Source organism: Rattus norvegicus, chromosome 14, assembly GCF_036323735.1.
Source record: "Rattus norvegicus strain BN/NHsdMcwi chromosome 14, GRCr8, whole genome shotgun sequence".
NCBI classification, from domain to species: Eukaryota; Metazoa; Chordata; class Mammalia; order Rodentia; family Muridae; genus Rattus; species Rattus norvegicus.
The window spans coordinates 80,473,991-80,487,934 of NC_086032.1; the positions used below are offsets into that span (position 1 = coordinate 80,473,991).

General features: G+C 42.2%; 1 protein-coding gene across 3 annotated transcripts in view; it reads right to left on the minus strand.

The window, feature by feature from the left end:
- Positions 1–6,751: 6,751 nt before the first annotated feature.
- Positions 6,752–13,944, minus strand: part of Fam193a (family with sequence similarity 193, member A) — a 126,345-nt gene continuing 119,152 nt past the window's right edge. For all 3 annotated transcript variants that reach the window (XM_063273154.1, NM_001427458.1, XM_223536.10), the window contains one exon: positions 6,752–7,554. In XM_063273154.1, the coding sequence (XP_063129224.1) occupies positions 7,461–7,554 (94 nt within the window). In that variant the 3' untranslated portion in view covers positions 6,752–7,460. The remainder of the gene's footprint in view (positions 7,555–13,944) is intronic.

Here is a 13,944-nt window from a genome sequence, read left to right on the forward strand (position 1 = left end):
TGCACCCCTCTAATCCTAGTAATCAGGAGACAGGAACAAGCAGATCTCTGTGAATTGGAGGGCAGCCTGGGCTACACAGACCCTGTCTCAGTATATACATATATACGTATATAAATACATACATACATACATACATATACATGTGCCAAATATGGGCAAACCTACTTTCTTAAAACACTGTTAGATGTAAAGCCACAGAGTAAGACTGATGTAGTGATGCCTCCCTTACTTTTCACCAGTAGATAGGTCATCTGGACAAAAACTAAACAGACAAACACTGGAGCTAAGGGTCATCAAAATACAATGGATGTAAAGGACATTTATAGAGCATTTCCCAAAACTGATCACATATTAAGCACAAAGCTAGTCTCAAAAAGTATAAGAAAATTGAAATAATATCCTGTATTTTATCTAACCAAAATGAAATAAAGCTGGATAGCAACAGTAATAAAAAGTATGCAAACTCATGGAAATTAAATAATATACTATTAAATGATGATGTGTCAATGATGGAATCAAGAAGGAAACTTAAAAAGGTGACAGTTTATAGTGGCAAATGTATCAAAACATTTTGCTTTAAATTTTTTTTTCTTTTTTTTTTTTTCGGAGCTGGGGACCAAACCCAGGGCCTTGCGCTTGCTAAGCAAGCGCTCTACCACTGAGCTAAATCCCCAACCCCTTTTATAATTTTTTTTTTTGCTTTAATTTTTTTTTCTTTTTTTTTTTTTTTCGGAGCTGGGGACCGAACCCAGGGGTATCAAAACATTTTGAGAACTGCTAAAATAAGTTGATAGGCCATAAAGCCTTAGAAAAACAAGAAACCCTAAGAATAGAGGGGAAGAAATAATAAAAAACAAGACAGAAATCAATGAAATATAAACAACTTAAAAGAAAAAAGAATCAACTTACAAGGAGTCAGTGAAATGAAGAGGGTGTTTTTAGAAAAAATTATCAAAACCCTTAAAAATTAGTCAAAAGACCCAAATTAAAAAAAAAAACTGAAGGTAAAAAGGTATTACAACAGATTTCAATACAACTCGGAAAAGTATGGGACATACCCTAAGAGACACAGTTTCTCTATGTAGTCCTGGCTATCCTAGAACTCCTATGTAGACCAGGCTTGCCTTCAACTCACAGAGATTTGCTTGCCCTCTGCCTTCAGAGTGCTGGGATTACACAATCATGCCTGGCATCTTCCAAACTCTTTACGAATCTAGTTATTCTGATACCAAAATCAGGTAAATACTGCATACACATGTGCAAAAATTAGACTGATCTCTCCAATGATTATAAAGACAAAAATCCTTAAAATATAACATCACACTGAAAAGTATTTATCATGACTATGTCAATGATATGGGGATGATTCAACATACATAATTCAATAAATATAATTCATAAAAGAAATGGACCAAAACCCAGAAATCACATGAAAGTCATAGAAAAGGCTTTTGACATACCCAGTATCCCTTCAAGACCAGAGTCATGGAAAGGCTAGACATGGAGGGAGCATACCTCAATATAATAAAGACTACATATAACAAACTTATAGCCAACATCATACTAGAGAAGAACTCAAAGTATTTCTACTAAGATCAGGAATAAGACAAAGGTTTCCATTCTTTCTACTTCTAGTCCATACCATGCTTGAAGACAGACTAATAAAAAAAGAGAAGGGATACCAATAAGAAAAGCAGTATCTCTTTTTTTCAGATAGTACCAATCCTATACACAAGGGCTCCTAAAGAACCAACCAAAAAATTCGAGCTGATAATCATGGTCAGCAAATGACACACAGAACCCGAGAATGAACTTAGCCAAGGATATTAAAGACCTCTATAATGAAAGTTTTAAGACGCTGAAAAAAGAAGTTAAGGGGGGTTGGGGATTTAGCTCAGTGGTAGAGCACTTGCCTAGCAAGCGCAAGGCCCTGGGTTTGGTCCCCAGCTCCGAAAAAAAGAAAAGAAAAAAAAAAGTTAAGGAATATACTAAAAGGTAGAAAGAGACCCCCATAATCTTGGATCAGAAGAATATTGTGAAAACTGACCACCCTACTTAAAGGTCCAGAAATATACAAGGAGGCACAACCAATCAGAGATAGTGAAAACAATCCAGAGTAAAAATAATACTGCAGAAGGTAACACCACACATGGTTGCAAATTATACTACAGCAACATTAATAAAAACAACACAATAATGGCACAAAACATAGATCAATGGAATAGAATCGAGGACCAAGATATATAAGTAAATGCAACTACAGTTAACCGGAAGTTTTCCAAAGATACCAAAAATATTCATTGGAGAAAAGAAAGCATCTTTAAAGTAATGCCATGAAAACTGACAAATGAAATTAGACCCTTCTCTCTCTCAATGCACAAAACAACTCAAAATGTATCACAGAGCTCAACATAAGACCTGATACCCTCAAATGCTAGAGGAAAAAGTAAGAGTACATATTTCAACCAATAGGCACATGAAAGGACTTTCCGAATAAGATTGATCACACAGGAAATAGATCAACAGTTGACAAATGGAATCTCATCAAACTAAAGAAATTGAAGTGAGTAAATAGATGGCCTACACAATTGGAGAAAATCCTTGGCAGCTATTTATCTAATAGGATTAGTGTGTAGACTATATGAAGAACTAAAAAACTAAACATGCCAGGCAGTGGCAGCACACACTTTTAATCCCAGTACTCGGGAGGCAAAGACAGCTGGATCTGAGTTCAAGGCTAGTCTTGTCTACAAAGTAAGTTCCAGAACAGGAAGGGCTACATAGTGAGACAATATCTGAAAAATGAAAGAATAAAAAGAAAACCAATGAATGAATGTTAGGTTGAACTGAGTCATTCCCATCATTTTGTTTTATCTTTAGGTGAGGTTGCTCTGATTCAGTTCTTACCTTGTATGCATGAGATCCTGGCTTCTATTTCCAGTGCACATGTATGCAGACATATGTGAACTTTTTTTCGGAGCTGGGGACCGAACCCAGGGCCTTATATGTGAACCTTTTTGACTACCATTTTCTCTCAGGCATCCATTTTTTCCCCTCAGAGATAGAGTCTTTTTTTTTTTTTTTTTTTAAATAGCCCTGGAATCACTTTGTAGACCAGGCTGGCTTCGAACTCAAAGACTGCCTCTACTTCTTTAGTGCTGGGACTTAAGGTGTGCACCATCACTAGCCATACTCACATCCATACGCACTGAGTCCTTTAGTGGGTAGCTCTACACAGGTTATTATCTGTCTCATAAGTTTTCCTTTTGAAGTATCATTTGACATTGAATTTCTAATCTCTTTCTTTCAGTGTTTTAATTGTGTGCCTTTGGTTAGTTATTATGACTTAGTCTCCCACCTACTTTGAGACAGCATCTTTGGTATGAAGCCCAGGCTGTCTTGAACTCAATACGTAGTGTGGTCTTGAACTCACAGAAACCCACTTGTTTCAGTCTCCAGAGCACTGGGATTAAAGATGTGTGCCACTTTGCCTGATATCTTTGCCTATAAATTATCATCTATACTTCTTGGGTTTCTTTTGAAATTTCTCCTAAAGCTGCGCGCTCGCTCGCGCTCTCTCTCTCTCTCTTTCTTAGGTATAGACTGAGAAAAATCTGTCTGGGTGCCAACAAGTAAGGTTTGTTTGATATTCCTTAAGTGTTTTTGGTTTTAAGACTTACTCTGCCAGTGTAATCCCTCTGTTGGCTGATGCCCTTTTAATAACTTACTGGTACCCTGAGTGTAGGGGCAAAGGCAAAAACAAAAGCAAAATTCTTACAGTTTAACAACCAGGTCACACTTGAAACTTTCACCTGTAGTAACTCTGGTGCCTTGACCAGTCTCTAAAAGAGCATGCTTTTAATTCTAACAGAGGCAGAGGAATTCTGTGAGGTTGAGGCCAGCCTGGTCTACAGAACTATTTCTAGGACAGCCAGGGCTACATAGAGAAATTCTGTCTTGAAAAACCAAAACCAAAACAAATGGCTAGTCCCAGAAAACAACTCGTAAGGTAAAGGGATGATTGCCTGTGCACCCAAACATGGACACCGTACAAAAACAGCCCTTTCGATAAGACCAACTTCCCTGCCTGACTGCACTGACTTCTTCCTAATGGTTTGACTGGGAACTAACTTGCTGCTTACTAATTGTATTTTTGTTTGTCCTTACCTTTGAAAGATACTTTACTAGTTGTCACCAGTCTTCCATATACCATTACCCATGGGACTTATTATAGTGTCTTCCTATTCAGCCTATGAGAAATGCTGGTCCCCTTGGGCCCCCGTTTTGTGTGGGGTGGGGTGAGAGGGTGGGGACACATATCATCAAATAGTCAAAATTCGTTTATCTCTGAACTAATACCACATTTACCATGGAGGTGGATCCAAAATGATGGTAGTCTGGGGCTGCAATGAAACTAAGGCACTTTCAGTTAACATCTGGGGACAACTCATACAGCTTCATGCTTACAACACAGACAAATTTTAAGCATGACTCCTTCTGCTTCTCCTTGTCACAAACATACTGTCAGGCATGTTGTCAAAACATGATGCTGACCCAAGAGCTATTCAATCCAAGCAATGGGAATGCATTCAATCTTAAAACAAGCAAAAGAATAAAAATTCTTGTAGGCTGATAAGAGTGGTAGATGTTCCTACTAACTTTACTGCCTTCTTCCTCCACCCCTTGTTGAAAAGAAAAAAAAAAAATGAAACCTTCTAGAAAACAAAACTTGCTGTCACGTTCTATGGAGGAAGCAGAGGAGCTTGTTGCTACTTGGATTTGTGGGTCTGTCATCTTCTCACCGTAGAGAATCCCTGTCTTAGAGCAGAGATTTCCAAAACTACTTACTCTAGGACTTTAAGTTAGCAGTTAATACTGTTAGTCAGAGATGCATTCAGAATGCAGCGCAAGCCATGAGGTGCAGATAATGATACTTGCCATCCAAATACAAGCCTTACTCACACCTGCTCAGCAGATAGAAAAAGGAAGATGGAGTTAATGGCTTCAGAAGGGATTCCTGCTGTTCACTTGTTTTGGTATTTGATCCTTAGTGGTTTGAATGAGAATTGCTCCCCATAGGTTCACGTTTGAATACTTTCTTGGTTAGGAGGTATGGCCTTTTGGATAGGTATCACAGGGTGGGGTGAAGGTGGGCTTTGAAGTTGTAAAAGACTAGTACTGTTCCTAGTGTCTCTTCAACTCTAGTGCCATCCCCTAATTGTCTACTACGTTGTTCCCCACCACGATAGTCATAGAGTCTAATCCTCTGAAACTGTGAGTCCCAAATTAAACACGTTTTTCTAGAAGTTGCCTTAGTCATGGTGTTTTATAATAGGCTCCCCTGGAGCCTGCCTGCGCACAGGCTCTGGCAGGAAGTCTTCAGCCTCCCTGAGGCAATGACCACCTTTGGGTTTTGGTTTCCCCTACCCAGAAGCAGAATGACCACTCTAACCTGCAAAAACCCTGGCAGCCTCTACCGCCATGGAACTCCCTCACCACTTACTCTCCCCTCTGCATCAACTGGGACCAGACGCTTCTGCTGTCTTCTAGTTTTTTTGTTCTTCAAACTGCTGAGTCATGTACCCTTGATGATAGAGCCAAAGAAACTTGAGGCTTTTAGGGAAACAGAAAGCTCATTCCTGGCAGCACATGACAAGAAAATGTGAGGAACTGGCCTGCAACACACCATAAGTACTCAAGAGCTGGGGGCTAGGTTCTGAGTGACTCTGGGCCCCAATATAGTACTTGCTGTTGGGGCACCCAGGTTTTCCCCCCTCACTAGTATAGTGCCAACAGTTCCTGCTGGTGCTATAGCTGGAGATCCTGGGTTCCTCTTGGCAGGTGGCTTGGCTCCAGAAGAGGCCCAGAAAGGCAGTGTCTGGGAGGCAAGCTCAATATTGGGCCTCTCTAGCCATTTCTGAAACCAGGAAATAACACCTGTACCTCTGGGAATAGAACCAGAATCTCTGCCCTTTCAAGAGCACTGTTTATGCAAGGTCACATCTCTGCATGACTCTCTTTGCTCAACTGTCCCAGGAACACAGGGATGAGTTGCTTTCTCACCTGGAAAAGCGAGCATTCTATACCTCCTTTGGGTACTGTCAGCCTGGGTCTGATGATCTTCCCACCTCAGGTCTTATTCATCTTCTCCTAGGTGCTGGATGCCTCAATGTTCGAAAAATATGAGCCATGTAGTGTGCTGAGGTGAGACGAAAACTAGATGAACCCAGAGGCAACTGTGTGACCCTCCTGTTATCTCCGAAGGGACAAAGATGGGTCTAACCAAGCCAGAATTACTCTTTCACTTTTCAATACCCTTGTTCCTAATCTAAACCCAATTAAGCATTCCACTACAGATCACAACTCCCCTCCTCCCCCAAATGTGGATAGGTACCTGCATACAAGGCGTAATAACCCTCTGCTATGTGTTACAAAGACTCAGTCTCTATTCTGTGTCCTAGTGACCTGGGTATAACCCACAACCCCACTTTGCAACTTCCTGGTACTTCTGGGCATGAGCACATGAAGCCTAATCGTCTGTTTGGCTGCTGTGTCTTGTTCACTTCTTTGTTCTAGTACCTGTACCAGCCTCGTGTTCAGAAGACCACTGAGGATACCAGGAACCCTGAGACCTAGGAATATCAGAAAGTGACTTTGGAGTTGGTGGCCTTGGGTCACTGGGACGAATACCACCCATTTGATACCTCCCACCACACCCGTCATCCCCAGCAGAAAGCAACCAGACTGGGTCTCCTGCTGTACTAATGTATTCCATCTTTCAAAAAGAAAGACATGATTTTAATATTACTTAACAATATGTTAAAAAAGTAGCCAGGCAGGCCTCCGTGTTAATACGGTTGTACGCTCTAGAACAGACTTGATGGTGTGAGTACTGGGTGGGTTTCTTGTTTTTAACGTTCTCATTCTGCAAGGGGTCTTACACAAGCTGGCTACAAGTCAGGGGGTCAAACACAAACAGCGCAACGTGTACACTCAGAAACAGTAGATTGTGAAAGAGGACAAAGGAGGCCTGCCCGCCCAGCCCGCCTTGGGTGGGACACAGGGCACATGGGAGCTGAGGGATGACTGACACCCTGGCGGGGACAGATGACAGGACAGGGCGAGATGCAGAGGCAACAGAGCCACGTGGATGATGCAAACTCGTCTCTGGCCACGGCCCAGGCCTCTGAAGCCGTGGTGGTGGAGAAATTGGCGGGAACTACTGTTCCATTCCGACAGCACAGAGCTACAATCAAAGAAGTCTCACTCACAGACTACACGCACACAAGCTAACAACGCAGGTCGAGCAGCAAGTTCTCAATCTGGGGGTATCAGGCCACAGCATCCCGCCCTACACACCCTGGGTGGGTACTGAAGCTCAGGGGAGCCAGTGAGGGGCTTGGCTCTTGAGTGGCGCAGCCCAGCTGCCTCCCACATATCCCTCTCCAGGCAGTCCTCATTCAGTGGGCAGCAAAGGTGGCCTTCTTCAAGCTAAAGTTGGACCAGTTGATGGACAGTCTTTGTCGGTTCTGTCTAGCAGAGTCCAAGCAAAACCTGCCAAAACAAAAAGGCAAACTGTCACAGGGCAGAGTTTTTACCCAGACTGGCAACCGCCAAGTCAATTCTTGCTAGCAATTCACCAGGGAGGCTTAGTGAGGTTTAAGTTCAAGTCTCCATGCTTGGAAGAATGGTCCCACCTTTAGGACAATGGCCAAGTTAAGTGGCTTGTGTATCTTTTGGTGACGTCATTTGATACTGTTTTTAGGAGACAGTCTGGAAAATGTAGGAAAAGCAGCATTTACTGTAGGAGAGGGAGAGAGTGTACCAAGTATCACTGAAGGGCTTAGGGAAACCTCTTCTCATGTGACCACCTGAGAGCAGCTGACATCAGCCACTATTACACCTGAAAAACGGGCTTGGGTCCTGCTACTTCCTTATCCCAGAGGCTCCTTAAGACTGATGTAGGTTCTGATGTGTTGTCTAACCCATTACCTAAGTCACACCCTGCTGCCCAGCAGAGGAACTGTTGGGCAGCATCAGGCCAGAGATCACCACACAAGAGGCAGGACTCCAATACAGTCCTGCAGCAGGTCTTCCTGTGATACATACCTCACAGTCTTGGTCAACAGCATGAGCTCACTCAAAACAACAAATGTGTTCAGGGTAAGAAGCCACCAGCAGGCTCAGCCTCCACAGTAGCCATGAGTCTCAGGAAGGAAGGCATGTTGTGGCCAATGTGGCTGGGTATGCAGGAGAGCCACAACTAGGGTCACAGGCAGATACCCACTTGACCAGGACCTTGTGCTGCTAGGAAGAGCAGGTGCTAAGCTTAAGGATATGGTTGCCATGAGCCAGCCAAAACTTCTGTAATTGACCAGAAAGTACTTCAAAATTTGTAGATCCTATAGTCTGTAGCAATCTCATACCTTGCCTCAATGACACAGAAGCATCCATGGCCATAAAGCCTGAGCTGATGTCTCTGAAGTTCATGTTAAACAACATTTAGAGAGTAAAATCCAAAGTTTGTAGAATTTTTGTGTGTCCCAACTTCTTCAGTATATACATTCTCTTAGCTCAGGAAGAGTCACACAGGAACAAGGACAGGCTGGATCTGGCCCATAGCCTGCAGCAAGTGAATGGCATCTAGGGCAACAGCTAAGACTATGTGTAAAGTGGAGGTTGTGGACTTATTCACAGAGTTAAAACTTACTATGATGAGAAAGGTGGTAAGACTATGCCCTCCACTGCATCTGCCCTCTGTACATGAAGGCCTTCAGGTATGAACCACCCGCCAGCTCTGTGCCCTGACCACAAACACTGGAAGCTAAATAGATTCTGAAAGAGACCACCCTTTGGGGATGGAGAGATGGGCTAGTGAGTGGTTAAGAATGCATAACAGAGAAGAGAACCTTCCAATACCCATTTTGGGTAGCTCACAGCTTCCTGTAAGTCTAGCTCCAAAGCATCTGATACTCTTCTATTTTCTATGGGTATAAGTGTATGTGTGCACGTACACATATGTACACATACACACACCACACATTAAATAAATAAAATAAAAAATCTTAAGAAAAAAAGGACCAGTCTTTACCCCATTTCTTAGGTAACAATGGTCAATTTGTATATTAATGATGAAAAGAGTATTTTTTTTAAAATAATTTACTTTCATTTACGTGCACTGGTGTTTGGCCTACATGTATGTCTGTGTGAGGATATCGGATCCTCTGGAACTGGAGCTACAGACAGTTGTAAAGCTCCCATGTGGGTGCTGGGAATTGAACCTAGGTCTTGTAGAACAACAACCAGTGTTCTTAACAACTGAGCCATCTCTCAAGACCCCAGAGTCTTTTCTTTTTTGTTAAAGACTCTTGCATAATTTTTCATTTTTAACATTCCAGCTCTGATTTGGGGAGCAGAAATTTTATAATAAAACCTAAAATGATGGTTTTCAGGTGGTCTGAATGTTTGTGTTCGAATTATGGCCCAATCATTCAATCACTGCTTAGCTATGTATTGTCCATTTTGTGGCCTCTGTCCAGATGGAGAAAGAACGAGTCAATGCCAGGGAAGGGCTGTGCCATCTCAGCTCTAGAATCAAAACTCTTTTCTCCTGGAGCTAACCTTCCAAACCTCTAATATCTCTTGTCCAACTGTCTGTCACATGTGTAGGCTACATCCCAGTCCCCTTTCTCTACAAAGCAGTAAGAATGCCTAAAGCCATTCAGAAACAAACTCAATCCTTTGCAAAGGCAAATCTTATCAGAGAATCAAGAACATAACATGCAAGCTGCTCCCCAAAAGACCCGTAGGCCCTGCAAGTGGATGGCCTTACCACATCTAAGACCTAGACCCATTAGGTTGCCATCGCTGGACTGCATTCTGCATGCTCCACACGTATTTATACAGGGTACCAGGATGCAGAAGCCTCAGTGAATGTCCCAATGTAGCCCTTGCTGTCCTGGCATTTGAGTAAGGCCTCCATACTCAGCAGTAGTCTGATTTGAGCATCTGTACTGATCATACTGCATTTTTTTTCACCTTATTGTTTCTTCTACTTAATATTATGGTTGAGCTTCCTCTATAAGGCAAAACTGTCAAGTCCTATAGATGTGCATAGCACTACTAGTATCACTTATGAGGCTCTGACTTACTCTGAGATGTGATCTAGCTTCGCTCAAGTGAGGAGCCTGCTACAGACTCTTGACTAAAAGGAGCGAGAGGCATAAACCTCTGCACCCAGTTTACAACTCAAGTAAGAAAACTTTCCCTTATCTCACTTCAGAAACATTAATTTTCTTCCAAATTAAAGGTTTTATTTTATAAGTAGGACTGAGGACTAAAGCCAGATTTCTCTGCATTATACCCGTAACCCAGCCAAAAGCTTGCTTTTGACACTTAAATTCTTTTTCTTTTTTTTAGATTTATTTATTATGTATACAGTACTCTGTCTGCATGTCTGCCTGTAGTCCAGAAGAGGGCACCAGATCTCATTACAGATGGTTGGGAGCCACCATGTGGTTGCTGGGAATTGAACTCAGGATCTCAAGGAAGAGCATTTAGTGCTCTTAACCACTGGGCCATCTCTCCAGCCCCTTGACATTTAAATTTTTTTACCCATGAAGCGTTGGCTTTTAAGAATGGTGTGGAACTGGTAGCCAATTTCAGTTTTGTTTTTTCTTTGATAACAACTCCCATAGCCACACCTATGAAGAGCTTCATTTCTAAAGCAATCTGCTGATCCATCTTCTTTAACAAACCAGGCCCAGTATTTTCACCAAGCTCTTTCAGGGCCTTTCCTTCTACATGGTCATCACAAGCTCTCAATGGAAGGCTTCTACAACTTTAAATTGGGTAGGGATAACAGCCTCCCTTTGTTCTTCTGGGAGGTATAACCAAATCATACTTACCCTCCTTGTAAAATGTAGTAGCATCCATGAATGACTGACATATATAATATGGTATTAGGATGCAGAAGCCTTACCAACAGACCCAGTGCAGCCGCTGCTGTCCTGACAACTCAACGTCAAGTACACAACCCCAGCAGCCAGCAAGCCACACTACTTTGGTGTCAGTTCTTCCTTCTCTCAGAAGTATCTTGGCTTTTACCATGGTAATTTCCTCATGTTCTCAGAGTTTTTTTTTTTTTTTTTTTTTTTTTTTTTTTTTTTGGGTTCTTTTTTTCAGAGCTGGGGACCAAACATGTTCTCAGAGTTTTAACACATACATTTGCATCTGTGAACGTTTTTTTTTAAAAGACTTATTCATTTATTATATATAAGTACACTGTAGCTGTCTTCAGATACACCAGAAGAGGTCATTGGATCTCTTTACAGATGGTTGTGAGCCACCATGTGGTTGCTGGGAATTGAACTCAGAACCTCTGGAAGAGCAGTCAGTGCTCTTAACCGCTGAGCCATATCTCTCCAGCCCACATTTTATTTCTTATGTGAGGGTCTCCAACTCACCATGTACCTGACAATGAGCTTGAATTATGTATGATCCTCCTCCTGTCTCTACATCTCAAGTGCTGGCATTATAGGCATGAATCTCCTCCATGTCTGGTTTTATGAAATGCTGGGAACTGAACACAAAGCACTCTACTAACTAGGTATACTCCCTGCACCAAAATTGAAAAATGGACTTTATGAGTCTTAATTCATGAAAACAGCATGGCTAGCTGGTATGAAACTTACTGGCATCAACACAAGACTCTATCCCTGTGGGTCACCTCAATAAAGACACATTGCCACACCTTTTCCTGCCTTGTCCTGTTCTCCCCTAAGTCCTACCTTGATTTAGGGTCAAGAAATAGTGATAAAGGTCTGTCAGTGGATAAATTCACATGTAATCTGGCCAACACGACCTGTCTTGTGCTGGCCTGGTCACTGCATATGCTCCTGTGGGAAACCTTCCTTGGTGCGGCATTGCAGATACTGTTCGTAATGTAGAGGGAATTCTACTGGAGGGACATAACATTTTTGGTGATGATCAACATAATGGACAGGAAGGTATGCAGGAGCTGCTGAATTCTGCTCCGTGGTGTCACTGCACAGCCTTCTCCCCATGACTCAATCACAATTTATTCTAACATGCTTTAGAAACCCAAGCTCCATGATTGTAATGGCTAATCTTGGTTGACTAGACTGGAATCAACCAAAACCCAAGCTGCTGGGCATTCCTGTGGTTTTCTTGATTGGCTCATTTGAGATAGGAAGACCCATGCTAAGTCTGGGCCATACGTTTTAGTGGACATAGGGGTAGAAAAACAGCCTGCTTGCTCTCACTCTAGCTGGCAAGCCCATATATTCTGTTGAAGCATTCCTCTGCTGCTATTAAAACCCAATTCTTCGGGATTCCTAAATAGACTACAGACTAGCAGCTCTCTATGAATGCTTTGAGACTCTAGGACCAGATAGGAAAAGCTGATACATACAGTTTTGTGGCCTTTCTACTGGGAGACAGTCACTGTTGGACTAGCAGCACCCTGGTCTGTAAGTCACTCTACTAAATCCTTTCACTATATACCATATGCATTCTATCAGTCCCATTTTTCTAAAGAATTCGAATACAATGACCATTCTTGGGATTTAAGCCACAGGTAAAATGTGCAAAGGTCAATAACTGTTAATTCTTGTCTTTGAACAGGATCTGTGGGTAAGGCCTTCATTAGTGCTTTGTTGTCTTAAATTTTATGTATGTGTGTGTTTTCACAGCATGTTTGTATGTGCATCACATGTATGCCTGGTGCCCAAGCAGACTAAACGGGGGCATTGGATCCCCTGGAATTGGAGTTATAGATGGTTGTGAACCACCGGAGGGTTTGGAAGTGAACTTATGTCCTCTCCAGGAGCAAGAAATGCTTTGAACTGCTGAAGCCATCTCTCCAACCTCAGTGAGCCCTCCCTCCCTTTCTTATTACAAGTGTGAAGTCAGAGGATAACTTGTTGGAATTGGTTCTCTACCTCTTCCAGGTGGGTTCTGGAGATCAAATTCAGATTGCCAGGCTCTGCAGCAGTGCCTTTCTTTACCTGTTCAGCTATCTCAGTTGGCTCCTTTTATGCTTTTCCTTTAAAAGCTCCCTAGACTTCTGAGTGTAAGTCCTGTGTGACCTCTGCTAGCTCAATGAGGGGTAGTGCAGTGACATGGGTCCTATGGTAAGTGCTGTGTGCCTCGTCCTTTACTATCTATCTGTCCTCTTCTCTTTGTTGAAGGGAACCCAGGACCTCTAACAACTAAGTAGGTTCCCTACCAATGAGACTAATTCCCAACCAATAAACACTGAATCTGTTTAAATTACAATTTTGGATTATTGGTGTGTAAAGAAAGCAGTTAACTTTAACTTTTATACTGAACCCACACACTACTCCCTTGTGATGTTCTTTCACATTTACTCTGTAGACAAAAGAGACTATTTATAAAATAATTTTATTATTCCTTCCTGTCAACTTGTTTAAGCCTTCAGTTTCTTTTTTCTGTATTGGCTAAGAATTATAGCTTGAGGCTGAGTAATCTGGAAAGGCACAGTACCTCTATTTTATACATTTTTCCTTTCCCAGGTAGGGAATACAAAATCTATTTTTGTCCTATCTCTTTCTGTTAGTCCAGGTCCCCTAGAGGAACACAAGGGTGTGTGTGCACGCACGTTATTAGAATGACTTGCAGGCTGTGGTCCAGCTAGTTCAACAGTGGCTGTCTACCAATGTGAAGTCCAAGCAAAGTTCAAGAATCCAGTTCTGTCCACAAGGCTGGGCATCTCAGCTGGTTTTTCCTTCTAGGGGCTCTAATGACAGGGAAGGAACGGACCTGACAGTGAGAGTGAGGGCAAACAGACAAAGGGAGAGCTTCCTTCTTCTATGACCTTTATATAGGCTGCCACCAGAAGGTATGGGCAGATGAAAGGAGGATCTTTCCACTTTAAATACTTTAATTAAGAAAACGACCTCT